The 23203-nt window shown below is 47.0% G+C and overlaps 1 protein-coding gene across 2 annotated transcripts in view; it reads right to left on the reverse strand.

Annotated features, from left to right (window-relative positions):
* Positions 1-23203, reverse strand: part of INPP5D (inositol polyphosphate-5-phosphatase D) — a 177177-nt gene that overhangs the window by 35144 nt on the left and 118830 nt on the right. For both annotated transcript variants that reach the window (XM_029067359.2, XM_029067353.2), the window contains exons 11-16: positions 20832-20934; positions 15471-15667; positions 13542-13659; positions 9343-9439; positions 2272-2410; positions 124-232 (exon numbers count right to left, since the gene is read on the reverse strand). In XM_029067359.2, the coding sequence (XP_028923192.1) occupies positions 124-232; positions 2272-2410; positions 9343-9439; positions 13542-13659; positions 15471-15667; positions 20832-20934 (763 nt within the window). The remainder of the gene's footprint in view (positions 1-123; positions 233-2271; positions 2411-9342; positions 9440-13541; positions 13660-15470; positions 15668-20831; positions 20935-23203) is intronic.

Genomic DNA, 23203 nt, shown 5'->3' on the forward strand with positions numbered 1-23203 from the left:
CCACACTGCTTCTCTGCCAAAATAAAACTGGTTACGTTGCTGGCACTGTGAATATTTAAAAGAAAGATTTATGATTTTAAACAAATTATGGACATTTCAAAGGTGAAGGATTTGGATTCTTACCAAAATTCAGGAAAACCTTTTGATCCTTTCTCTCCATGAGAAGCTGGTCATGAACTAGCAGGTCTGGGAACTGTTGCTGCCTGATTTTCTGGATAATATTTTCTGCTTCCTGGAAATAAAGAAACTCTAAGGCCTTAGCTAGATTACACACATCTGGATCTCTCACCTCATCCAAACACACAGCAAGACGTACTGCACCAAAACCAACCACGGCAATTATAAATGCTGTTTTTTGTTAATAACACCTCCTGTTTATGTGAATAAGAAAAAGGACTAGGTGTAAAATATTATGTTATTTTCTCTTTACATATTGCTTTTATTTTTCTTTTTAAAACTGACAGCCTAGTTAGGAAGGCTGTGCACCTCATTTTATGCATAAATAAATGCCTTACATAATGTCATTAACAAAAAGAGGATCAAACGTTTGAGCCAGAAGTGGCCCACACCTCCCTTCCAGGGGTTCAAGTGTAGACGTGTGGTCTTTTAACATGTGGGATGGTAACTCCCAGTAACCCTTGGGGCATTTTGTCTGCCTGTCTGCTCCGATTAGACTGTAAGCCCGTCAGTGGGCAGGGATTGTCTCTATCTTTTGCCAAATTGTACATTCCAAGCGCTTAGTACAGTGCTCTGCACACAGTAAGCACTCAATACTATTGAATGAATTTCCTTTTTCTGCTTTAGCTCACTTACAATCTGGTTCAGAGTGGGATCCACCCTAGATGCTAGTCTGGAGCTCCACTCACGTTAGGCCAGGCACCTGCCAGCCTAGATCAGGTCAGGCTGGGTCAATCAATCAATCAACCGATCAGTCATATTTATTGAGCACTTACTGCACGAAGAGCACTCGACTAAGCACTTGGGAAAGTAAAATACACTTGGTTCTCTTAGGCCAACCTATTCATTGTACCTTGATCTCATCTATCGTGCCGCCAATCTCTCACCCATGCGCTACATTTGACCTGGAACACCCTCCCTCTTCATATCTGACAGACGATTACTCAACTCTACTAGAGAAGCAGCATGGCTCAGTGGAAAGAGCCCGGGCTTGGGAGTCAGAGGTCATGGGTTCAAATCCCAGCTCTGCCGCTTGTCAGCTGTGTGACTCTGGGCAAGTCACTTAACTTCTCTGTGCCTCAGTTACCTCAACTGTAAAATGGGGATTAAGACTGTGAGTCTCACGTGGGACAACCTGACCACCTTTGTATGCTCCCCAGCACTTAGAACGGTGCTTTGCACATAGTAAGTGCTTAACAAATGCCATCATTATTATTATTACTCCCATTCAAAGCCTTATTGGAGGCACATCTCTGAGAGGTATTCCCTGGCTCAGCTTTCTTTTTCTTCTCTTCTACTCCCTTTGGCATTGCACTGACTTGTTCCCTTTATTCCTCTCCCCTCCCAGCCTCATAGCATTTATGTACCGATCCATAATTTATTTATATTAATGTCCGCCTCCCCTCTAGATTGTAAGCTCACTGTGGGCAGAGAATGTGACTGCTGTATTGTACTCTTCCAAGTATAGTGCTCTGCAGACAGTAAATACTCAATAAATGCGACTGATTAACGGATTGACTGGACACAACAGAGTTAATAAACATATTCCAAGTTGACACGGATTTCCATCCAGGCCACTCTTCAAGTTACTTTCCAAATCTAAACGGGGAGGTAGTGGATTGGGCAGGGATTGTCTCTATCTGTTGCCGAATTGTACATTCCAAGCGCTTAGTACGGTGCTCTGCATATAGTAAGCGCTCAATAAATACTATTGAATGAATGAATGGATGAAAAACAATGGAAATCAAGGAAAGGAGGCACTTGGGTGTGGGAGAGGGCAAGCGTAGGCTGAGGAGCTCTTCTGCTGTAGGTCCACTTCTTTCCCCTTTTCTACCAAATTCTCCTCTCCCTTCCCAGCCCACCAATGGGCCTCCCTCCCTTTCCAGGGCAAAGGTCTACCCGAAGGAAAATCTCCCCAGGAGCACGACTCTTCCTTGCTATGGAGGAGTTTCACCGCTCCAATGGCAGTTGGGAAAACTTCTAGTCCGATCATCGGCGAGCGGTCAGAAGAGGCCGCTCACTGTGGGGGGCAGAGAGCCATGGTGGGGAGGGGCAGAGAGGTCGCTCACCATGGGGGGCAAAAAAGTCACTCACCGTCGGGGGCAGCTCCACCCGATAGTTCAGGTCGCCCAGCCAGAAAAGATGAGTAAAACGATGAGTGATGTTAAAAGGACTCAACTTCTTGTCTCCCAACGCCAGGAAGCGGAGAATACTCATGTAGTTTTGGTTCCGTCTAATTAAATAAGAATAAAAAGGTCACTGCTTTTATGTATTCCCTCTGCCTGGAATACCCTCCACGTTTCTCCTCATCAAATCAAGCCCTTCCACTTTTCTCCTTCAAAACCTGTTGACTTCCTATCATTTCAACGAGGCCTTTCTAAATTATCTTGCCTGAATGAAGTTTCTAGTCACTCCAGCTACCTTGTAGGAGATTTGGTCACTTCGGTATATTTGACATATGTGCTTCTCTGTATCATTAATCTGTGGCTTTCAATACTTCTATCAATTGTGATTGTTTATATGTTATCCAATGCGCTTAATCCTGTCATCCCCACGAGACTGAGAAACCCTTGAAGTTGGCACCTTTAGGGCGGAGATTCCATCTTGTTTACATCTTTATCATTTCCCATAAACCCTTGAGCAAAGCTGTATATACTGAGTCTATCCCTTCTCCAGACCATATTTCACTTTGCTACCCAGATCATTTTTCTATAGTATTGTTCTGCACCCATTTCCCCACTGTGCAAAAGCATCTAATGGCTGCCCATTCCACAAGCTCATTCCTCACTGTACCAGTGCTTAGTACAGTGCCCGGCACCTAGTAAGCGCTTAACAAATACCATAGTTATTATTATCAAGAGGAAGTTTCTACGCCTCTTCCTAAAGGAGCGATTAACTCTCTTCCTTCTACTTATCCACTCTCTTCTTCCACTGAACCCCACCCGAGGTCGCCCCTTTTATTCCTCTTAAATTAACTTTCTTAAAGTAATTCCATCTTAACTCTCCCACTGCAGATCTTGGGCTCACAACCTCCCTCTTCCCTGAAACTTCCTCTTTCTTCATATCTGGCAGACCATTGCTCTCCCTATCTTAATAATAATAATAATCATAATGTTGGTATTTGTTAAATGCTCACCATGTGCAGAGCACTGTTCTAAGCGCTGGGGTAGATACAGGTTCATCAGGTTGTCCCATATGAGGCTTACAGTTAATCCCCATTTTACAGATGAGATAACTGAGGCTCAAAGAAGTTAAGTGACTTGCCCACAGTCACACAGCAGACAAGTGGCAGAGCCGGAATTCGAACCCATGACCTCGGACTCCCAAGCCCGGGCTCTTTCCACTGAGCTACTCTGCTTCCCTGATTAGCTTCTCATCTTTCCATTCTATAGTCAATCAATCTGAAATATTTATTAGGCGCTTATTGTGTCAGAGGACTGTACTATTAAGCCACTTCAGCACTTCTACACTCCTAAATACATGGACATTAGTTCCCACACCACACCCAGTCCTCGTAGCATTTTTATGCATATTTTATACTTATTTCCTTTTACCTATAATCTACTGCTACAGTGCAAATTTCTTAAGGGCAGGATGTCTCCTAACTGTACTTTTCAAAGTGTCCAATATAGTGTTCTCCACATAGATAGACACATAGATACCACTGATCAATTGATATATTGACTGACTACCCGATAAATACCGAGTTGAAAGAGGGAAAACTCAGTCCATCTAGATGTAGCTAAACCCCAAACCTTATCCTCTCCCTGTCTTTGCCATCACTGTAGCCAACACCACTATCCTTCCTACCTCACAAGCCCGTAACTTTCATGTTATCCTCAACTCTCATACCACCCACACATTCAATCTGTCACCAAATCCTGTAAACCCATCTAAGGGCAGAGACTGTCTCTATCTGTTACCGATCTGTACATTCCAAAAGCTTAGTCCAGTGCTCTGCACATAGTAAGCGCTCAATAGATACTATTGAATGAATGAATGAAATCCTGTTGGTTCTACCTAGAGAAGCAGCATGGCTCAGTGGAAAGAGCACGGGCTTTGGAGTCAGAGGTCATGAGTTCGAATCCCAGCTCTGCCACTTGTCAGCTGTGTGACTGTGGGCAAGTCACTTCACTTCTCTGGGCCTCAGTTACCCCATCTGTAAAATGGGGATGAAGACTGTGAGCCCCATGAGGGACAGCCTGATCACCTTGTATCCCCCCCAGCACTTAGAACAGTGCTCTGCACGTAGTAAGCGCTTAACAAATACCAACATTATTACCTTAGTAATATCGCTAAAATCCCTTCCCTCTCCATCCAAACTGCTACTGTGCCAATCCAAGCACTTATCCTATCCTGCCTTGACTACTGCATCTGCCTTCTCGCTGACCTCCTGGCCCCCTGTCTCTCTCCACTCCAATCCATACTTCATTCTGCTGCTTGAATCATTTATCAACAGAGATTTTCAGCTCATGTCTCCCCACTCCTCAAGAACCTCCAGTGGCTGCCCATCCACCTCGCTTCAAACAGAAACTCCTTACCATTGGATTTAAAACAGTTTACACCTTACCACGCCTCACTAATCTCCTACTACAGCCCAGCCTGCACACTCCACTCCTCTAGCGCCAGTTTATCACCGGGTCCCGATCTCGTCTATCTTGCTGCCAATGATCACTCTCCCCACATTCAAACTTATTAAAAGCACACCTCCAAGAAGCCTTCCCTGACTAAGCCCTCATTTCCTCTTCTCCCACTTTCTGCATCGCCTTTTCACCTGGATTTGCACGATTATTCACCCCGCCTCCACCCCACAGTACTTCTGCATACGTTAGAAATTTATTTATATTAATGTCTGTAGACCCCTCTAGACTTTAAGCTCACTGTGGGCAGGGAACATGTCTACCAACTCTATAATAATGTACTCTCCCAGACTCTTAATACAGTGCTCTGCACATAGTAAACACTCAATATGATTTATTGGGTGATTGATTAAATCATTCTACGCACTTTGGAGAAGAGTGTTGGTAGACATGTTTCCTGCCCTAGGAGCTTATAGTCTCGTTGGGGGAGACAGACATTATAATCTTTTACAGATATGTACATAAATGTTGTGGGGCTGAGGGTGGGGTAGATATCAAGTAATTAAAGGGTACAGATCCAAGGGTGATGCAGAAGGGAGAGGGAGTAGGGGAAATAAGGGCTCAGCTGGGGGAGGCCTTTTGGAGATGTGCTTTAAATAGGACTTTGAAGGTGGGGAGAGTGGTGGGCTGTCAAGTATGAAGCGGGTGGGAGTTCCAGGCCAGAAGGAGGATGTGGGCAAGGTGTCGGTGGTGAGATAGATGAGATTGAGGTGCAGTGAGTAGGCTGGTGCTGGAAGAGTGAAACGTGCATGCAGAGCTGTAGTAGAAAATCAGTGAGGTCAAGATAGAAGGTGGAGAGCCGGTTGAGTGTCTTAAAGCCGTTGGTAATGAATTTCTATTTGATGCGGAGGAGGATGGTCAACCACCGGAGGTTTCTGGGGAGTAGGAAGAGGCGAACGGAACTTTTTTTGAAACAATGGTTTGGACAGCTGAGTGAAGTAAAGACTAGAGTGGGGAAAGGTGGGAGGCAGGGAGGTCAGCAAGGAGGCTGATGCAGTAGTCAAGGTGGGCTAGGATAAGTGCTTCGATCGGTAAGGTAGCAGTTTGGATGGAGAGGAAAGGGTGGATTTTAGCGATATCGTGAGGTTTGAACTGATAGGATTTGGTAACAGATTGAATGTGTAAAAGAAGGAAGTACTTACAACGTGAAAGTCCCCAAGTACTTTAATAATAATACTACTAATAATGTTGATGATGAGGTGACATTTTTAAGCACTCACTATGTGCCAAGAACTGTATCAAGTCCTGAGGTAGACACAGCACAGTTCGGCTAGAGACCGATCCAACCTCACGTGGGACTTGTCCTACGGGGGTAGGAGATCACGTGCTTTATCCCCATTTTATAGTCCCACTAGACTGCAAGCTGGTCGTGGGCAGGGAATGCTTCCGTTTACAATTGTATTGTACTCTCCCAAGAGCTTAGTAGAGTGTTCTGCCCACAGTCAGCATTCAATAAATACACCTGACTGAAGATGAGGAAACTGAGGCATAGAGACGTTAGCTTACTTGCCCAAGATCACATTGCAGGAAAGGGATTTGGACTGAGGTCTAATGACTCCCAGTCTTGTGTTTTCCACAATAATAATAATAATGGTATTTGTTGAGCCTTACTATGTGCCAGGCACTATTCTAAGTGCTGGGATAGATAAAAGGTAATCAGGTTGCCCCACGTTGGGGCTCACAGTCTTAATCTCCATTTTACACAGGAGGTAACTGAGGCCCAGAGAAGTGAAGTGACTTGCCCAAGGTCACACAAGGCCATGCGGCTTCTGAATCACTGCTTCTTAAATTATCAATTGAAGAAAAAAGGTGGAGGGGCTGACGTTAATATTAGTACTAATGATAATAGTTAAGTGCTTACTATGTGCCAAGCACTATAATAAGTGCTGGTGTAGATACAAGATAATCAGGTACCCCATGGGGTTCGCAATCTAAGTAGGAAGGAGAATAGATATTGAAGCTCTCATAATAATCTGACTGGATTATTGTGTCAGCCTCCTCTCGGATCTCCCTTCCTCCTGTCTCTCCCCACTCCAGTCTATTCTTCATTCTGCTGCCCGGATCATCTTCCTTCAGAAACGCTCTGGGCATGTCACTCCCCTCCTCGAAAACCTCCGGGGGTTGCCTATCAATCTCTGCACGAAACAACAACTCCTCACTCTGGGCTTCAGAGCTCTCCATCACCTTGCCCCCTCCTACCTCACATCCCTTCTCTCTTTCTACTGCCCACCCCGTACACTCTGCTCCTCTGCTGCTCACTTCCTCACCCTCCCCGGTTCACGCCTGTCCCGCCGTCGACCCCTGGCCCACGTCCTACCGCTGTCCTGGAATGCCCTCCCTCCTCACCTCCGCCAAACTAACTCTCTTCCCCTCTTCAAAGCCCTACTGAAAGCTCACTTCCTCCAGGAGGTCTCCCAGACTGAACCCCCCTTTCCCTCTGCCCGTCCTCCCCTCTCCCCCCACCCTCTGCTCTTCCCCCTTCCCCTCAGCACTGTGCTCATCTGTATATATTATTACCCTATTTATTTTTTAATAAGGTGTATATCTCCTTGATTCTATTTCTCTTGATGATGTTGTCTTGTTTTTGTTTTGCTTTGCTTTGCTGTCTCCCCCGATTAGACTGTGAGCCCGTCACTGGGCAGGATTGTCCAGGAATCTGTAGCTGAATTGCACATTCCAAGCGCTTAGTACAGTGCTCTGCACATAGTAAGCACTCAATAAATACGACTGAATGAATGAATCTCCATTGTGCAGATGAAGGAACTGAGGTGCAGAGAAGTTAAATGACCTGCCCAAGGTCATCCAGCAGGCAGATGGCAGAGCTGGGATTAGAACCCAAGTCTTCAGACCTCCAGGCCTGTGCTCTTTCCATTAGGCCATGCTGCTTCTAAGTTAAGGCATAAGTTCTCTCTCAGCACCTCCTAAGGTGCCTGTCCAGCAAATGGAATGATTTTTATGTAGGTGCAACTGATCTCCACCTGGCCTCTACTCACCTTCTGGTGCTGGTTCTAATGAGCAGCCAATCAATCAATCAGTCAGTGTTATTTATCGAACGCTTACCATGTGCAGAACATCGGATAAAACGCTTGGGACGGCACAATAGAATTTGTAGATAAAATCCCTGCCCTCGAGAAGCTTATCAATCAATCGTATTTATTGAGCACTTACTATGTGCAGAGCACCGTACTGATTGGGAGACTACCATAAAACAGAATTAGCAGACACGTTCCCTGGCCGCAAAAAGCTCAGAGCCTAGAGGGACGGGTGAGGAGGTTCCGCTTGATGTGGAGAGAAATGGGAGAGAAACGAGAAATCGGAGATGCGCTTCTGAGACACGTGCGGAATGACTTTTGGAAAAATGAACTGGGCAGCAGAGGCAAGTGTGGACTGGAGAGGGTACCAGAAGGGAGGAAGAAGGGCCTGCGTCACCAACTTTCAATTGATTCAGAGCTGACTGGAGTATCACCATTTTTTTTTTTTAAAACTAGAAAGGATTTCATCTATCCAGGATACACTGCCTGTAATCTTGCTTGCTGACACTCCCACTTGAGCTGGATGCTCTATCAAGATCTCTTGCAGTATCAAACCCCTGAGGTATGGCCACGTGGACAGAGCACAGACCAGGGAGTCAGAAGGTTGTGGGATCTAATCCTGGCTCTGCCACTTGTCTGCTGGGTGACCTTAGGCAAATCACTTCACTTCTCTGAGCCTCAGTTACCTTATCTGTAAAATGGGGATTGGGACTGTGAGCTCCACGTGGGACAGGGATGTGTCCAACCCAATTTGCTTGTATCTACCCCAGTGTCTGGCACATAGTAAAGAGCTTAAAAAGTACCACAATTATTATTATTGCTCTTTAGATTAATATCCGGCTCCCCTTCTAGCCTGTAAGCTCCTTATGGGCAGGGAAAGTGTCTACTAACTCTGCTACATTCAGCATGGCTCAGCGGAAAAAGTCCGGGCTTGGGAGTCAGAGTTCATAGGTTCGAATCCCGGCTCTGCCACTTGTCAGCTGTGTGACTGTGGGCAAGTCACTTCACTTCTCTGTGCCTCAGTTCCCTCATCTGTAAAATGGGGATTAACTGTGAGCCTCACGTGGGACAACCTGATTACCCTGTAACTACACCAGCGCTTAGAACAGTGCTCTGCACATAGTAAGCGCTTAACAAATACCAACATTATTATTATTAGTATTACTCTTCCAAGCAAAGAACTCTGCATGCAGTTAGCTTAATAAATACCATTTATTAATTGATTGATCGATTAGTCCCTTCTCCCCTCATTCTGATTTCAATGGAGAGAGTCTGGTCTCCATTCTCTGCACGGTAAACCTTCTTGTTCTAAAAGAGCATTACTGAGTTTCCACAGCTAAGACCATGGTGACCTCACCAAGCTGAAGAAGGGCTTCGAAGACCATGCCTCTTGGGAGGATGCAGAGGGATTTCCTCATAACCATGGGATGACCCCTCGTTTGTCTGGAAGACAATGTCTATGAATGCTTCAAATCCCTAATGAGGCCGTATACCTGAGTTTTTTCTCACTCCCCGAAGTCAAGTGGCTGTTAACGAATCCTAATGAGGTTCCATTAAACATGAATGACACTCCTACAGCTCCTTTATTACCTGGAAAAAAACAGAGAGAAAGAAAAGTAAAAAATAGATATAGAGAAAAAGTAAAATGTCAAAGACTCAATCCACCCCCAGGCTAGGTAATAAGAAAAGAGAAGAGAAAACACAACACTTCTCAAACTAAGAGAGTTAGGGAGAGGTAAGTGGAGGTGGGCAGAAGGAAGAAAGGGAAGGGAAGGAAAAGCTGTCATCACATGGAGGGGGAAATTCACCACACTGCGTAGAGGGATAGGTGGGGGTTGTCTTCTCCAGGAAAGGGCTACTTCTAAGTCAGTACTGAAGTCCTCTAGTGGAGCTGTGTACTGGAAAAATCGTCAATGTTAGAAAACCTGAATTTCCCAATCAATCATATTTACTGACTGCGTATTCCGTGCAGAGCACTGTAGTAAGCTCTTGGGAGAGAACAATACAAGAGTTGGTATACACCTTATCTGCCCACAAAATCCCACACCTTGGGGAGGACTAGACGAGAAGGAGAGAGAGGGAGCACGATCTGGTGGGATGAGCATGGATCGGGAGCCAGAAAATGCAAATTTTAGTTTCAGCACTGTCAGAGACTTTGGGCAAGTCACTTAACCTCTCTGTGCTTCAGTATCCTTGTCTGAACAATGGGAAGACGCTTGCTCTTCCTCCCTCTTAGATTGTGAGAAGGACTGTGTCCAATCTGATTATTTTATATCGACCCAAGTTCTTTGCACAAGGCACTCAGTAAATGCTTAATAAAATACCACAATTACTATTATCAGGAGAAGAGGGGAATGGGAATAAAAAGGAGAAGAAAGGAGAGCAACTTAGAATCATGGATGGAACTGTTGGGAGAAGGTTACTGTTAAAAGACCTGACACTTGATTTCCATATTGGCCTCCAGTAATGATACAGTAAAAGACCATGTGATAACTAAATAACTCCAAGATTCTGGATTTCAGGATGGGATCGATAATGTTGGTATCTGTTAAGCGCTTACTACGTGCAGAGCACTGTTCTAAGCGCTGGGGTAGATACAGGGTCAACAGGTTGTTCCATGTGAGGTTCAGAGTCTTCATCCCCATTTTACGGACGAGGGAACTGAGGCCCAGAGAAGTGAAGTGACTTGCCCACAGTCACACAGCTGACGAGCGGCAAAGGCGGGATTGAGTCAAGAGCAGGAAGAAGAGTTAAAGTTAAGGCAGAGATAAGATAGGTCTGAATCAGAAGTCGGGGACAAATGAGGATAAGGAAAATGAAGGAGGAATAGAGGTGGGAATTGGTGGTAAATAATCTGAGAATCCTCCATGGAGTGATCTCATTCTTCCCCATCAGTAAACAGTAAGGTCACTAGCAACATTTTAACACACTTTTTGAAGTACTCAGATCAGTGATTCCCAAACTGCCAGGGGCTCTTTTAGATTCTTTAATAAATCTACCACTTTTTCAGTGTTTATCTATTAGAATCCTCTCACTTCATGCTTCCAGTTGTGGGGAGAGAACTTGCCTGTTAACTTTGTTCATTCAATAGTATTTATTGAGTGCTTACTATGTGCAGAGCACTGTACTAAGCGCTTGGGATGAACAAGTCGGCAACAGATAGAGACAGTCCCTGCCGTTTGACGGGCTTACAGTCTAATCGGGGGAGACGGACAGACAAGAACAATGGCACTAAACAGCGTCAAGGGGAAGAACATCTCGTAAAAACAATGGCAACTAAATAGAATCGAGGCGATGTACAATTCATTAACAGAATAAATAGGGTAACGAAAATATATACAGTTGAGCGGACGAGTACAGTGCTGTGGGGATGGGAAGGGAGAGGTGGAGGAGCAGAGGGAAAAGGGGAAAATGAGGCTTTAGCTGCGGAGAGGTAAAGGGGGGATGGCAGAGGGAGTAGAGGGGGAAGAGGAGCTCAGTCTGGGAACGCCTCTTGGAGGAGGTGATTTTTAAGTAAGGTTTTGAAGAGGGAAAGAGAATCAGTTTGGCGGAGGTGAGGAGGGAGGGCGTTCCAGGACCGCGGGAGGACGTGACCCGGGGGTCGACGGCGGGACAGGCGAGACCGAGGGACGGCGAGGAGGTGGGCGGCGGAGGAGCGGAGCATGCGGGGTGGGCGGTAGAAAGAGAGAAGGGAGGAGAGGTAGGAAGGGGCAAGGGGATGGAGAGCCTTGAAGCCTAGAGTGAGGAGTTTTTGTTTGGAGCGGAGGTCGATAGGCAACCACTGGAGTTGTTTAAGAAGGGGAGTGACACGTCCAGATCGTTTCTGCAGGAAGATGAGCCGGGCAGCGGAGTGAAGAATAGACCGGAGCGGGGCGAGAGAGGAGGAAGGGAGGTCAGAGAGAAGGCTGACACAGTAGTCTAGCCGGGATATAACGAGAGCCCGTAACAGTAAGGTAGCCGTTTGGGTGGAGAGGAAAGGGCGGATCTTGGCGATATTGTAGAGGTGAAACCGGCAGGTCTCGGTAACGGATAGGATGTGTGGGGTGAACGAGAGGGACGAGTCAAGGATGACACCGAGATTGCGGGTCTGCGGGACGGGAAGGATGGTCGTGCCATCCACGGTGACGGAGAAGTCTGGGAGCGGACCGGGCTTGGGAGGGAAGATGAGGAGCTCAGTCTTGCTCATGTTGAGTTTTAGGTGGCGGGCCGACATCCAGGTGGAGAGGTCCCGGAGGCAGGAGGAGATGAGAGCCTGAAGGGAGGGGGAGAGGACAGGGGCGGAGATGTAGATCTGCGTGTCATCTGCGTAGAGATGGTAGTCAAAGCCGTGAGAGCGGATGAGTTCACCGAGGGAGTGAGTGTAAATGGAGAACAGAAGAGGGCCAAGAACTGACCCTTGAGGAACTCCAACAGTTAAAGGATGGGAGGGGGAGGAGGCTCCAGCGTAGGAGACCGAGAATGATCGGCCAGAGAGGTAAGAGGAGAACCGGGAGAGGACAGAGTCCGTGAAGCCAAGGTGAGATAAGGTATGGAGGAGGAGGGGATGGTCGACAGCGTCAAAGGCAGCAGAGAGGTCAAGGAGGATCAGAATGGAGTAGGAGCCATTGGATTTGGCAAGAAGGAGGTCACGGGTGACCTTAGAGAGAGCAGTCTCGGTAGAGTGGAGGGGACGGAAGCCAGATCGGAGGGGGTCTAGGAGAGAATGGGAATTAAGGAATTCTCGGCATCGATTGTAGACGACTCGTTCTAAGATTTTGGAAAGGAAGGGTAGTAGGGAGATAGGACGATAACTGGAGGGGGAAGTGGGGTCGAGAGCGGGTTTTTTTAGGATGGGGGAGACGTGGGCATGTTTGAAGGCAGAGGGGAAGGAGCCCTTGGAGATTGAGTGGTTAAAAATAGAGGTTAAGGAAGGGAGGAGGGCAGGGGCGATGGTTTTAAGAAGGTGAGAGGGAATGGGGTCCGAGGCGCAGGTGGAGGGGGTGGCACTTGCGAGGAGGGAGGAGATCTCCTCTGAGGATACTGCAGGGAAGGATGGGAAAGTAGGGGAGGGGGTTGTTGGGGGGGAGGGGAGAGGCGGAGGGGTGACTTTGGGGAGCTCAGACCTGATCGTGTTGATTTTCGTGAGGAAATAGGTGGCCAGATCATTAGGGGTGAGAGATGGGGGAGGGGGTGGAACAGGGGGCCTAAGGAGAGAGTTAAAGGTCCGGAACAATCGGCGGGTGTGACGGGCATGGGTGTCGATGAGGGAGGAGAAGAAGCTTTGCCTGGCGGAGGAGAGGGCAGAGTTAAGGCAGGAAAGGATAAACTGTTGCATTGTTCTCTCCCAAGGGCTTAGTACTCTGTGCTCTGCAAACACTAAGTGTTCAGTAAATATCACTGATTCAGCAATATTTTTTTTTACCCTCCCATCTCCAGGATCCTGCTCTTTCCCTCCAATTCAACCAGGGTCCTGAAGGCCCCCTTCCTATTTCTCCCCTTTCCAGCATAAAAAGATTCCCAAGTTTACCAGACCTAATCTGGGCAAAAACTGGCCTAGATGTGGGCAGGGAAACATGTCTGCCAACTCTCCCAAGCGCTTAGTACAGCACATCGTAAGCACTCGATAAATGCCACTGATGATGATGATGGATGCTACGGTGAAAGGAGCTAAATGGGAAATGAAATGAAAGAAAATATAATCCTCCCTTCTTACCCAGCGTGTTGGCAATTCCTGTCTTCACGGTATCTGTGCAGATGTGGCTGATCCTGTTTTCATGTTCAGGCTTCGCGAGAACAACGATCCGGATGTTCCAGAGAGTGTGGACCGCGATCTAACAGGGGAGACAGAATAAATACATTTGAATCACTTGGACATAATTAATAATAATAATAATAATAATGTTGGTATTTGTTAAGCGCTTACTATGTGCAGAGCACTGTTCTAAGCGCTGGGGTAGATACAGGGTCATCAGGTTGCCCCACGTGAGGCTCACGGTCTTAATCCCCATTTTACAGATGAGGTAACTGAGACCCAGAGAAGCGAAGTGACTTGCCCATATTCACACAGCTGACAAGTGGCAGAGCCGGAACTCGAACCCATGACCTCGACTCCCAAGTCCATGCTCTTTCCACTGAGCCAAGCTGTATCACCCACTTAAATGTTTATATCATTATCATAAAATAGAGTCAGACAATGCTGGATCCCAGCTGAAGACCAGGAATCAGTTGCTGAAGACAGACTTGGATGGTCCACTTCATTTAAGAATGGAATGGCTCCCTTGGAGCCAAAGCTTCGTATGAAGAGCTGTACAGAGCAGCAAAAGAGAAAGGAGCACCAGGAGTTACACCATTAAAGTAGTACAGCAGGCCAAAGGACAACCTTCATGTCCGCACAACATGGCTGGGCTCTGGATCCTGCATTGGCCTGTTCAGCCACACATGAGCCCCATGCAGGACAGGGACTGCGTCCAACCCAATCTGCTTGTATCGACCCCAGCATTTAATACAGTGCTCGGCAAGGGAAGCAGCGTGGCTCGGTGGAAAGAGCCCGGGCTTGGGAGTCAGAGGTCATGGGTTCGAATCCCAGCTCTGCCACTTGTCGGCTGTGTGACTGTGGGCAAGTCACTTCACTTCTCTGGGCCTCAGTTCCCTCATCTGTAAAATGGGGATTAAGACTGTGAGCCCCACGTGGGACAACCTGATTCCCCTATGTCTACCCCAGCGCTTAGAACAGTGCTCGGCACGTAGTAGGCGCTTAACAAATACCAACATTATTATTATTATTATTATTACCCCAGCGCTTAGAACAGTGCTCTGCACATAGTAAGCGCCTAAGAAATACCAACATTATTATTATTAAGTAAGCACTTAAGGAAATACCACAGTTCTTCTTCTTATTACTTATTATTACCAATATGAATGTTACTATGGGAAAACAAGCTCTTTGGTGAACCCAAGTCGCCAGGTAGTTTGGATGACATAAGCTGTAAGCCCGTCAACGGGCAGGGACTGTATCTGTTGCCGATTTGTACATTCCAAGCGCTTAGTCCAGTGCTCTGCACATAGTAAGCGCTCGATAAATACTACTGAATGAATAAGCTCGTTCTAAAAAGGAGCTCTTGGGGGTGACAGGGCAGATTCTATGCCCCTCCTCCCTGAACCACCCATTTACTTCTAGACCCTAAGCTCTAAACTGTAAGCTCCTTGTGGGTAGGGAACCTCCCCCCAACTCTGTATACTGTATTCTCCTGAGCGCTTAGTACAGTGAGAGTGCGGGAGAAGCAGCGTGGCTCAGTGGAAAGAGCATGGGCTTTGGAGTCAGGGCTCATGAGTTCGAATCCCAGCTCTGCCACTTGTCGGCCGTGTGACTGTGGGCAAGTCACTTCACTTCTCTGGGCCTCAGTTCCCTCATCTGTAAAATGGGGATTAAGACTGTGAGGCCCACGTGGGACAACCTGATTCCCCTGTGTCTACCCCAGCGCTTAGAACAGTGCTCGGCACATAGTAAGCGCTTAACAAATACCAACATTATTATTATTACAGTGTTCAGCACACAGAAAGCACTCAATAAATACTATAGACTGATTTGAAATCACTATCGGGGGTCAGTACTCAGTTAAAAAAAATAAGAAAATCTCTTCACCACTTTAAAGCTGATACTGGTGATTTCCTGCAGAGAATGTTTCAGTATCTCAAGCCACTCCTTATCCCCCAGAGGATCTTCCTGGGTCCCGATCACATAGATGTCATGGGGGATGTAGTCGGCTGAGTCATCCCGGGTCTTTCCCTGCCCCTTGGACAGAAACCAGGACGTGATCTTCTTGGGAGGAGGGGCGTCACCTGCGGAAGCAAATCCCCAACCGAAAATGAGTCAACGTACGTTCAGTCAACTTCAGCAGGGAACTAAACACGGGGGGTGGGAGAGGAGTGGGGGTTATGTAGTCACGTATAAACACTCACAGAGTCAGCCCGAAATAACTTGCTTTCATAAAGTTATCGATATCTTTAGTTCACTGCTAACGCTTCAGACACTAGGGAACGGCTCATTTTAACTAAAAAAACAACAAAAAGGAGGTTCTAAATAGGAAAAAACTAAGGGAAATTTATGCCAGTTACATGGGGCTTAGGGAAGCTGTACTTCTTCCAAACTTGATAGGAAAAAGTTAGCTGAAATAATATGATTCAAGTTATGAAGAAGAGCCAGTTTTTGAACACGGTTGGATGTAGCGGCATGGAGCAAATACTTTTTTGGGCAAATTTTCAGAAAAAAAATTAGATTGCAAACTCTTGGATGGCAAAGATCGTGTTTCTCTTATATTCTCCCAAGTCTTTGCTGTGGCATGTCACACACTCCATTCAACAAGCACCACAGATGATGCTGTGTGAAGAAAATTTTGTTTGTCCCCAAAGCATACAGGATAAGCCTCATTCTAATGTGGGTAGGATTGAACTTTATAGGCAAAATCAACATTAAGTAAAGTCCTGTAGTACAAATAACACCTCTGAGCCACTTGACCTAAAATCCTCCATTCATTCATTCATTAGTATTTATTGAGCACTTACTATGTGCGGAGCACTGTACTAAGCCCTTGGAATGTCAAATCGGCAACAGACAGAGACAGTCCCTGCCCCTTGACGGGCTTACAGTCTAATAGGGGGAGACGGGCAGACAAGAACAATGGCAATAAATAGAGTCAAGGGGAAGAACATCTCATAAAAACAATGGCAACTAAACAGAATCAGGGTGATGTACATCTCATTAAACAAAATAAATAGGGTGATAAAGATATAAACAGTCGAGCGGACGAGTACAGTGCTGAGGGGGTGGGATGGGAGGGGGGAGGAGGAGAGGGAAAGGGGGGAGAAGAGGGTTTAGCTGCGGAGAGGTGAAGGGGGGGTAGAGGGAGCAGAGGGAAAAAGGGGGGAGCTCAGTCTGGGAAGGCCTCTCGGAGGAGGTGAGTTTTAAGTAGGGATTTGAAGAGGGGAAGAGAATCAGATTGTCGGAGGTGAGGAGGGAGGGCGTTCCGGGACCGCGGGAGGACGTGGCCCGGGGGTCGACGGCGGGATGGGCGAGAACGGGGGACGGCGAGGAGGTGGGCGGCGGAGGAGCGGAGCGTGCGGGGTGGGCGGTAGAAAGAGAGAAGGGAGGAGAGGAAGGAAGGGGCAAGGTGATGGAGACCCTTGAAGCCTAGAGTGAGGCTCCAGTCAGCATGATCTCAGGCTCATCTAATGCAAATGGGAGAAACATTTTTCTCTTGCCCAGAGAGAATAATTTTCTTGCAGGAAGTTAACTGTTAGACAAATGTAAGGAAGCTTAGAACTGAACTACTAGGAAAATTGAGGTCAATATTCTTCCTTTTTCATAAACACAAAAACTTATAAAGAATTGTAGGCCTATATGAGGAGCACCTGCTCCTATGCCCAGCCCTAAAAGAAACAAAGACAGATCTGAAATAAATTTGGAGGCCCCACATTTTTTAATAATTGAAAATCTGACCTACAGAATATCAATCAATCAAAGGTATTTATTGAGTGTGAAGCATTTCACCAAGATGATAAAGCATTCATCAGGTACAGTATGCAACTGATGACATGGGCATGTCTGATTAGACTGTAACCCCGTCAAAGGGCAGGGATTGTCTCTATCTGTTACCGATTTGTACATTCCAAGCGCTTAGTATAGTGCTCTGCACATAGTAAGCGCTCAATAAATACTATTGAATGAATGAAGAAAATCCGGTGATGGTGAGGGGCATCGAACAGTTTCTACAGGCCAAAAGAGTTTTTGAAAGCAATTTTTAAGGTTGCTATAGAAACCAGAAAGAGCTTTGTGAGTAGATATTCTTGGAATTTCTTCTGGTTAGACTTATTGAACAGAGACACTGGATTTACAGCGAGTAACCCCAGCAAGAGCAGAGGCAAACATCCCTTACTACTCAATTATTATTATTTTGACCAATATGCAGAAGGGCCAGAGGAATAGATCAATCGATTGTATTTACTGAGCTCTGTGTGCTGGGCACTGCACTAAGTGCTTGGGAGGGAACAATATGATAGAGTTGGTAGACATGATTCCTGCCCATATAGAGCTTGTCGAGAGGGAGAGAGGCATTAAAATAAATTAGTTCGGGGAACTGACAGAATATAAGGATATAATAGTAATAATAATAACGGTATTTGTTAAGCACTTACTATGTGTCAAGCACTGATCTAAGTGCTGGGAAATGTACCAAAGTGCTTGAGGCTGAGGGTGGGGTGAATATCTGGTACTTAAGGGATAAAGCTCTGAGTGTATAAGTAACACAGAAGGATGAGCAAATAGGGGAAATGAGGACTCGGTCAACGGGCTTCATCCTTCAAACTGTAAGTTCACTGTGGGCAGGGAATGTGTCTGTTTATTAAACTCTCTCAAGTGCTTAGTACAGTGCTCTGCACACAGTAAGTGCTCAAAAAATATGATTTAATTGAATGAATGAGAAACCCTCTTGGAAGAAACGTGATTTTAGGAGAGCGATGAAACTAAAGAGAGTGGTGATCTGTTGGATATGAAGGGGAAAGGAGCTCCAGGTTGAAGTGAGGATGTGGATAAGTGGACAGTGCCAGGATAGACGAGACCAAGCTACAAAGCGTAGTTTGCCAGTCAAGAGGCAAAGTGGGTAGGCTGGGTTGAAGTGGGAGATTAGCTAAGTAAGGAAGGAGGGAGAGAGCTGATTGAGTGCCTTAAAGCTGATGGTACGGAGTTCCTGTTTGAGTCAGAGGTGGATGGGCAAACATTGGAGGTGGTTTTAGAAGTGAGGAAACATAGACGGACCTTTTGATAGGAAAGAATGAGCTGGGCAGCAGAGTGAAGTGGACTGGGGGAGGGAGCGACAGGAGGCAGGGAGATCAGCAAAGAAGCTGATGCAGTAGTCAAGACAGGATAAGTCCTTGAATCAGTGTGTTAGTAATCTGGACGGAGAGGACGGGACAGATTCTAGAGGGACCGTGAAGGTTGAATCTTCTCAAAGTGGAGCTCAAAGTCTTAATGCCCATTTTACAGACGGGATAACTGAGGCACAGAGAAGTGAAATGACTTGCCCAAAGTCACACAGCTGATAAGGGGCAGAGTCGGGAAGATGAGGAGTTCTTTTTTTGGACATGTTAATTTGGAGGTACTGGTAGGACATCCGAGTAGAGATATCCTGAAGGCAGCAGGAAATTTGAAACTGCAAAGAAGGAGAAAGATAAGGCCTGGAGATGTAGATTTGGTGATCATCTGCTTAGAGATGGTAGTTGAAGCCATGGGAACGAATGAATTCTCCAAGGGAGTGGGTGTAGATGGAGAATAGAAGGGGACCCAAAATTGAGCCTTGAGGGACCCCCAACCGTTAGAGGGTGGGAGGCAGAGGAGGAACCCGTGAAAGAGACTGAGAAAGAACGGCCAGAAAGATAAGAAGGGAACGAGGAAATACTGTCAGTGGAGCCAAGATTAGATAATGTTTCCAGGAGAAGGGGATGGTCCACAGCGATGAAAGAAGCTGAGAAGTCGAGAAGAATTAGGATGTAGTAGAGACCATCGGATTTGGCAAGAAGGAGATGGTTGGTTGCCCATCCACCTCTGCATCAATCAAAAACTCCTCACCATTTGCTTTAAAGCAATCCATCACCTTGCCCACTCTCACCTCACTACTCTGCTACTACAACCCAGGCCTCACACTTGGCTCCTCTGATGCTAACCTTCTCACTGTGCCTCCATCTCACCTATCTGATTGCCAACCCATCGCCCACATCCCGCCTCTGGCCTGGGACGCCCTCCCTCCTCAAATCCGACAGACAATTACTCTCCCCTCCTTCCAAGCCTTGTTGAAGGCACATCTCCTCCAGGAGGCCTTCCCTGACTAAGCTCCCCCCTTTCCTCATCTCCCACTCCCTTCTGCATCACCCTGACTTACTCCCTTTGTTCTTCACCCTCCCAGCCCCACGGCACTTATTTACCTATCTGTAATTTATTTATATAAATGTCTGACCCCCACCTCTAGGCTGTAAGCTCACTGCGGGCAGGGGATGTGTCTGTTTATTGTTGCGTTGTACTCTTCCAAGCGCTTAGTGCAGCGCTCTGCACACAGTAAGCACTCGATAGATACAATTGAATGAATGAATAGTAAACTTAGAGAGGGAATTTCCAAGGAGTGAAAGGGAAAGAAGCCAGATGGTAGGAGGTTGAGGAGAGAACTGGAGGAGAAGATTTAGAGGTAGTGGGCGTAGACTGGAAAGAAAGAGTAGGTGGGAGATGGGGTGATAATTGGAGGGAGACATAGATTCAAGGGAAGTTTTGGGGGGCTTTTTTAGGGGATACAGGGTGTGGTGAGCCTGGAACAAACTGCTTTACTACTATCTGTGATCCCGCAGACAACAAAGACAAAGCAGAAACTCGCAAAAGAACCGGGGTGCTCTACTTGTGGGCAGGTCGAAGCATGGCGGGAGATGTGGCCTCCTCCCCCTGCTCTACCCGGTAACGGGCCTGGACCAATCAGTGACTGTCACGCAGAACCACAGCTGTGATGCCCGGGGCAAATAAAAGAATTGTGAGAAAGGGGAAGCAGCATTGAGAAGAAAGCAGTGGAGGAAGCAGCGCTTGGAGGGACACAGCGTGAAGGAAGCAGCGGGAGGGAAGCAGAATGAGGGAAGCAGCACGTGGAGGAGGCCTGCGGCGTCAGCGGTCCGCTTCGCCAGGACTTCTCCCAACCTTCTGCCACGGGGTTGGCAGAGAGGGCTCCTTTGATCAGCAGATTGGTACTGGACCCTTGGTGGAGTGGAGTAAGTGAGCGTGTACGTGCCACTCCTTTGCACGTTGGTAAAAACCAAGTAAAACTTTCCACGGTAACCTTGGTGGGTGGTGGTTTGCTTTGACTCAGCGCGACATTGAGGAAACTCCTGGTTGGTGAGAGCCGGGGGCTCGTGACACAGGGCGTGCTTGAAAGCGGTGGGGAGGGAACTATTAGAAAATGAACTGACGCGGACGTACCCATATTCCAGGTTCCGATGAAGATGGTGATCATGTCAGGTTCTGGCTGCTCTGAGTGTTTGTTCTTCATCTGCTGGAGAAGCTGGCAAAACCCCTCTCTCTTCTAGATAGAAAAGATCATGTAGACATTTATAAACTTTATTCCAGTTGCTGCTCATTAATGCCACTGACAATTGGGGAGGCACCCAAAATGTTTTGCTTTCAGTCCCAGAACACAAGCTTCTTCAGAAAGGAACAGCGCTTACTAACAGGCTCGACAGAAGAATAACTCAAGTACTCTCAGAGCGAAGGATTATTTGATTGCTCTCCCAAGAAGTCACTGACTCTCCTGTCTCTCAAAAGATGCATCTCTAGGATATTGTCTTTGAGACGGTTGAGCTTCTTGATCTTCCCAGCAGGCCAGCTTCACACTTTTGCTGGTCTCACACCACTGTTTCTAATTTCATCCCCTCGTTTCCTAGACTCTTCTCTGGCACCCCTCCCTGCATGTCTCTCTTCACCCCCTCCTCTCCAATTTGCTCTCTTTGCGCCTCAATCAATAGCATTTATTGAGCGCTCACTGTGTGCAGAGCATTACGCTAAGTGCTTGGGAAACTACAATTCAACACAGTCGGTAGACACGATCCCCGCCCATGAGGAGCTGACAGTCTGTAAGGGAAAGACAGACATTAAAATGCTAAACTTCCAATGTATTTCACTGTTGACTTTCTCACCGTTATCCCCTCGTTCACTCGATTGATCTATGGTATCTACTGAGTGTTTACAGGGTGAAGAGCCCTGAACTAAGCCCTCGGGAGAGTATGACATTAGTGGCTAATATGACCCTGCCCTTAACGATTTTACCATCTGGGGGAGGAGCTTAATAATAATAATAATAATAATGTTGGTATTTGTTAAACGCTTACTATACGCAGAGCACTGTTCTAAGCGCTGGGGGTAATCAGGTTGTCCCAGGTGAGGTTCACAGTCTTAATCCCCATTTTACAGATGAGGGAACTGAGGCCCGGAGAAGTAAAGTGACTCGCCCACAGTCACACAGCTGACGAGCGGCGGAGCCGGGATTCGAACCCCTGAACTCTGACTCCCAAGTCAGTGGCAAGAGCCCGGGCTTTGGAGGCAGAGGTCATGGGTTCGAATCCCGGCTCTGCCACTTGTCAGCTGTGTGACTGTGAGCAAGTCACTTTACTTCTCTGGACCTCAGTGACCTCATCTGTCAAATGGGGATTAACTGTGAGCCCCACGTGGGACAACCCGATGATCCTGTAACTACCCCAGCGCTTAGAACAGTGCTCTGCACATAGTAAGCACTTAACAAATACCAACTTCATTTAACAGAGAAGCAGCGTCGCCTAGTGGGTAGAGCACGGGCCAGGGATGATGACGACGATGATGGTATTTGTTAAGCGCTTACTATGTGCCAAGCACCGGATTGAGAAGGATCTAGCTTCTAATTCCAGCTCTGTCACTCGTCTGCTGTGTGACATTGGGCAAGTCAACTAACTTCTCTGTGCCTCAGTCACCTCATATGTAAAATGAGGATTGAGACTGTGAGCCCCATATGGGACAAAGATTGTGTCCAACCTAATTTACTCGTATCCACCCCAGCGCTTAATACAGTGCTTGGCACATTGTAAGCGCTTAAATACCACACGTATTATTATTTGTATGTTGTGGGCCCCTTGAGGGACAGGATCCGCTTGTGTACTCTTTCCCAGCACTCAGTACAGTGTTCTCCATAGAGTCAGCACTTAACACTATTAACAATGTTGGTATTTGTGAAGCGCTTACTATGTGCAGAGCACTGTTCTAAGCGCTGGGGTAGACACAGGGGAATCAGGTTGTCCCACGTGGGGGTCACAGTCTTAATCCCCATTTGACAGATGAGGTAACTGAGGCATAGAGAAGTGAAGGGACTCGCCCACAGTCACACAGCTGACAAGTGGCAGAGCCGGGATGCGAACCCATGACCTCTGACTCCAAAGCCCGGGCCCTTTCCACTGAGCCACGCTGCTTCTACTGTGTCCACTCCCAAACATTCCTGAGTCCTCACAGGACACTACTAGCGATCCAGTGGTAGTAATCAATTAGTATCGAACGAATACTAGCTATTACCTATCTGATCAGATCACTCAGTCGATTTGGGGCTAAATTTGGAAATGGGCCTTTTTCACGTCTTCTGTTCCACTGAGCCACTGAGCTCTTTCTTGCTCAGTGGAAAGATCATGGGTTTAGGAGTCAGAGGTCATGGGTTCTAATCCCCACCCCGCCACCTGTCAGCTGTGTGACTTTGGGCAAGTCGATGGACTTCTCGATGCCTCGGTTACCTTATCTGTAAAATGGGGATTAAGGCTGTGTGCCTCACGTGGGACAAC

The sequence above is a fragment of the Ornithorhynchus anatinus genome, chromosome 1 (assembly GCF_004115215.2).
Source record: "Ornithorhynchus anatinus isolate Pmale09 chromosome 1, mOrnAna1.pri.v4, whole genome shotgun sequence".
Classification (NCBI taxonomy): Eukaryota; Metazoa; Chordata; class Mammalia; order Monotremata; family Ornithorhynchidae; genus Ornithorhynchus; species Ornithorhynchus anatinus.